Source organism: Populus nigra, chromosome 6 (assembly GCF_951802175.1).
Source record: "Populus nigra chromosome 6, ddPopNigr1.1, whole genome shotgun sequence".
Classification (NCBI taxonomy): Eukaryota; Viridiplantae; Streptophyta; class Magnoliopsida; order Malpighiales; family Salicaceae; genus Populus; species Populus nigra.
The window spans coordinates 18,087,987-18,093,363 of NC_084857.1; the positions used below are offsets into that span (position 1 = coordinate 18,087,987).

Sequence of the window (5,377 nt, forward strand, 5' to 3'; positions counted from 1 at the left end):
AAAATTAAAAGGATATGAAGCATTAAAAAGACTTAATTTTTAGGAGACTTTAGGTCTGCTGTGACAGCCCTGAACGGTGTATGTTTAGGGGGGGTAAATACCTCTTCAAAATTTAAAAAAAAAAAACGGGGGCTAGAGTGACATCCTTTAGTGTAGAGTTGTTAGAGATCAAAAGTGTCTCCAAGAAACTAAAGCAAGGCTGTTGTGACAACCCTACTAATGGGTGTTAAGGGGCTGATTTGGACAGCCCCAAGAACAAAAAAAATAATGGGAAATTAGAGTCTCATATAAAGTGATTAAGATGAGGTAAGTTTGGGTTAAGAAATTAGCTTGGAAAAGTTTGCATAGTTCGGGTTAACGAGTGGCTATGTGAACATGAAATAATGATCTAATTTAGATATGAAAATCTTGCATGAAATCATATAATGATGCTTGCTTGTTGATAAGAAAACACTGAAAAAGAGAATAAATGATATTAAATGATGGTCTTGTGTGGAGTAGGAGAGGTATCGACTGCGGGACCTCAAGCTAGCAGAACGGGATCACTGAGAGGAACAGGTAGGTGTTTATCACCTCATCTCTTCATATTTTGAAGAGTTTAATATATTTTGAAATTTTATTTGTTTATGTTGTATGTTGATTTACGATAGTAAAGGATGAGAGATTTAAGAGTGAAAATAGGATTAAACATGATGGTTGGTGCCATGAGTGTTGTCGAGGGGAAAAATTGTATAAGGTTATTATGTATGTTATCCTAATTTCCAAGGACAACTCAAATTGATATAAAAGTTGGCCATATGAGTTGGGGCAAGAAAAGTTTGTCGGTCATATGAAGAGCAAAGAGAAAAGGTGGGAAATTATGGTTTTCCTTATTGAATTTATTATAATAGGTTGTTTGATGTGAATGTGTGTGTGAATTGAATGAAATTTGCATGATAGGAATGAGGAAACTCTTGGTTCCTTAAGGCCATGCTTTTGGCCAATTATGCATCAAAGGATGAGGATGTTTAATTTGACTTATTTAGCTTGATGACATGTGTTTAATTGTGTCTAAATAATTGAAAAATGCATGTTGAAATGGCAAGGATTGTGTTTAGAAGAATATTGTTCGGAAAGTTAGTAAAATTAATAAAAATGTTCGATTATGACATTAAAAGGGAAGATTGAAATAAATAGGATTGGCTCTTAGAAAGATATTTTGACACTTTTATATGCTATGTGATATGGCTAGGGGTTGAGATAAAAGAGGGAAAGTCGAATTGTGGATGTTGTGTGTAAATGGAAAGGATGTTGAATCTAGATAGATTCATCTCCTAACTTTTAGAAAGATTTCGAGTAGGAGGATAAGGGAATTAAGATCAGGTTCTCTCATAGTAATTGTAGTTTTGGATGTTAACAAACTAAGAAAATTAGTCTTACTCAATTTAGAGCCATAGAACTACAGTTATGGATTACCAACCGAGACTGAGTCATGACAGATCCTATAGGGCAGTAAGTGTGATTTGTTGACGAATATTTCGAGTGTCTTGGAGTTAGAACTGGGTTCTCCTCCCTTCAGGGGACTTGTATCGTCGTGTCTTAGCTTTCTAACAAGACCAATCTCGTTTTAAGGTTTTTTCTACTCTAATAATTGAACTTTTGTATCAATTTTATCATTCCACGTTGTGTTGACTAAGGATTGGGATTAATAATTCACTTTGTTTTGCTTTCCATAGGTTACCATGATACAAAAAAACAGTCCACATAATTGGATTAGTGCTCGGTTTTACAAAAAAAAATATGGTTTTATTGCTTATAAAAAATTGAAAATAAGGTACCAAAATTGATAGTGAGGCAAAACATGTAGACTTTTTTTCTATGTTGTTCATGCAAATATTTTTCCCCTTTTTTGGTCATTAAATCTTTTTTACTTTGATCGTAGAATTTTGTTTTCAATTTCATCATCCCACGTTGCCCTAAGTGGGAATTAGGTTTAATAGTTTATTTTTCCTTACTTTTTGTGAGGTTATTACAGTGTTAAAAAAAATTTCAATATTGGATCGATGCTTGATTTTGCAAAAACAATTTGGTTTTATTACTTGTGAAAAATTGAAAATAAAGGGATCGGAATTGATAACGAGGCAAACATGCAAGATTTTGTTCTGCATTGTTCATGAGGCACCTTTTAAAAAACATTTACCTACAGAATTATATTTTATTTTTTAGTCCTTATAGTTTGAAACTTTTATATTTTGACCCGGAACTTCATTTTGTTCATGTTTCAATCGTTGAGTTTGAGAGGAGAGAGAAAAAGAAAGAGTCGTTAAAAAATGGTGAAGGAGAGAGAAAGCGATCAATTAGCTAAATTCCACAAACAAAAAAAGCCAAGCTTGGTGTCAATGTGTTCCTATTGATGAGACGAGTGTTCTTGATGTGTTTTTGAGATTCTATGCTGCCAAAAAAAAAATAGATTGGGGTTGAGAAAGATTGTTTTGGTTTAATTCCGTGTTTGAACTGATCTAGGGGTCTTTTGAGTTGACAAATTAATCTATTAAGGTTTCAAGGGTGTTTATTAGATTTTTAGGTGAAAATAGATTGAAAAATAGTTTATTGGGACTAAAAATTATAAACCTAATTTTTTTAGCCACCTCTTTAATGGTCATGATTTGGGCAAGAAAACAACACATCATCTAATTTATTTAAAAAAAAAACAATTCATCCATCCCTGAGTAAAAAAGAAGAAAGAAGGCTAGGCACACATGCCTTCTTTTTATGCGAGCTAGGTGTGTGAGCCTCATCTCTTTAACCCATACACATAACTCCTTTCTATGTTTTTTTATCAATATTTTTTTTAATTTTTATTGAAATGCATTGTAAAAAATGCTTGACATTATATTTAAATGATTGTTCAATTTTGCCATGGTTTTTAAATAATATTATAGGTTTTTATAAGAATGCTAATAATTTTCTTTTCCAATTACTATGTACCTAATATTCAAAAACAAGAAATAAAAAAATTGCTCATGAATATTCAATAAATATAAAATTTATGTTTTAATTTTATTTTTTTGATGTTATACATGATTTTAGCACATTTATTGTTTTTTTTCCACCAATCAAATACAAAATATTTGAAAATTTAATATTGTTTTTTGATGCAACCATATTATTCGATAGTTTTACCTACATTTACCTAGTATTTTTTTCTATGTTTTATATATAAAATGTCTTGATATTCTTTATTTTATGTTTTGAAGGCACTTTTGGATGTAAGATTCAAAAAGAAATGAATTGGAGATAATTGACAGATTTGACCTTCAATCGATGTTTTGTACAGAGCTTGAGCTCTGGAGGTCGAAATGAAGTGCTTCCAGTGGCATTAAAAAGATAACATCCATACCTCTCTATACATATATGGAAAGAAAAATAAAAAGAGAAAGAGCATGGAAATTATAGTCTTTAAAGACAAATCTCGCATTCTGCCGGTGTTGACCTTCGGGCATTCCGACTTGAATATCTTGAGCTAGAGAAGTTCCTTTGATGGAAAATCAATTGTTTCAGATTCCTGACTCGAACACCTATCCGCCTACCAAATTTCAATATAAAAAGATCTCATATAGGAGAGATATGAGTTTTCTAAAATAACACATGAATTTTGTCAGTAAAAAGTTTTATGAAGAAATAAGTCCAAAGTACTTCTCAAAACATCCAAACTGTTGGAAATTATATTAATAGTGTTTTGATGTAAATAGGAAAGCTGTATCTTGAGATAAGTAGGAAAGATACATAAGAATATTTTGTATCAATTTGCATTCAATTAGCTATCATTTCTTATCAGTCTCTGATTTATAAGGGAACCCTAATGTATCTTATATATATATTGAACTTTTACAGAAAGGCATTTCCGCTTGAATAGTTTTTCTTATACAAACCTACATCCAAGTTTTTATTTTGGCAATCAAGAGATAGGAAGAGAAACGCTGAGCCAAAAAATGAACAAGATCGAAACATATTCACGATATTGGGCCATGATGGGAAGAAGTTGTATGAGAATATCGTTGAAGCTACAGAGGAATTCAACTCCAACTACTGCATTGGCGAAGGAGGATATGGAACTGTTTATAAAGCAGTGATGCCAACAGAACAGGTGGTTGCTGTGAAGAAACTTCACCGGTCACAAACAGAAAAGTTGTCCGATTTTAAAGCTTTTGAAAAGGAAGTTTGCGTGTTGGCAAATATTCGACATCGAAATATTGTGAAAATGTATGGATTTTGCTCACATACAAAGCATTCTTTTTTGGTTTACGAGTTCATTGAAAGAGGAAGCTTGAGAAAGATTATAAGCAGTGAGGAACAAGCAATTGAGTTCGATTGGACGAAAAGGCTAAACGTTGTGAAAGGGGTGGGTGGAGCTTTATCCTATCTACACCATTCTTGCTCTCCTCCGATCATTCATCGAGACATTACCAGCAATAATATCCTTCTGGATTGGGAATATGAAGCACGCGTCTCCGACTTTGGCACAGCTAGACTGTTGATGCCTGACTCATCCAAGTACTGGACCTCATTTGCAGGTACTTTTGGATATACTGCTCCAGGTGCGTAGCTTTATTTTAACATGAAGTTACTATATTATGTGTAATTGTGAAGATAATATATAGTGTTTTTTAGCTTTTATTATAAAGTATTTTCTTTCAACTATTTGATAAAAAACCATGCATAATCAGTTTTTTTTGGCAGAGCTAGCTTACACAATGAAGGTGACTGAAAAATGCGATGTCTATAGCTTCGGAGTGGTAACAATAGAGGTGATGACAGGAAGGCACCCAGGCGATCTCATTTCAGCACTCTTATCACCAGGATCTTCCTCGTCATCATCGATGCCACCGATTGCTCAACATGCACTATTGAAGGATGTGTTAGACCACCGCATCTCGCTTCCTAAAAAAGGAGCAGCAGAGGGCGTTGTCCATATGATGAAAATTGCACTTGCATGCTTGCATGCCAATCCTCAATCTCGGCCTACAATGGAAAAAATTTCTTTCGAGCTTACAACTAAGTGGCCTCCACTGCCTAAGGCATTTTGCACAATACGTTTGGGAGATCTCTTCTCATAGTGTATAGCTAGCTACTTCTATTCGATTATCAATTGGAACAATAGTTATTTGTAATATGATATTGTAAATTTAACTAATATTATTACATCATGAAATAAATAATATTGATATCATATATTTTTTATTATTCCATTAAACTATATGCAATTTCATCACGTACAAAATTTATCCAACAAGGACTACATTTTCCATAGTTTCTTAAGCACATAACAACATCAGGTAAAATATCATCAAGAATAAAATTAAGATTGCGATCAAATTCTGCAAATGCTACATTATCA

The 5,377-nt window shown here is 32.9% G+C and overlaps 1 protein-coding gene across 1 annotated transcript; it reads left to right on the forward strand.

Annotated features, from left to right (window-relative positions):
• The first annotated feature begins 482 nt into the window (after positions 1 to 482).
• On the forward strand, positions 483 to 5,129 carry LOC133697314 (MDIS1-interacting receptor like kinase 2-like). The gene is made up of 3 exons (XM_062119789.1): positions 483 to 558; positions 3,945 to 4,577; positions 4,720 to 5,129. The coding sequence occupies exons 1-3, from the start codon at positions 483 to 485 to the stop codon at positions 5,094 to 5,096; spliced, it is 1,086 nt and encodes a 361-aa protein (XP_061975773.1). The 3' UTR covers positions 5,097 to 5,129.
• The last annotated feature ends 248 nt before the right edge of the window (positions 5,130 to 5,377 follow it).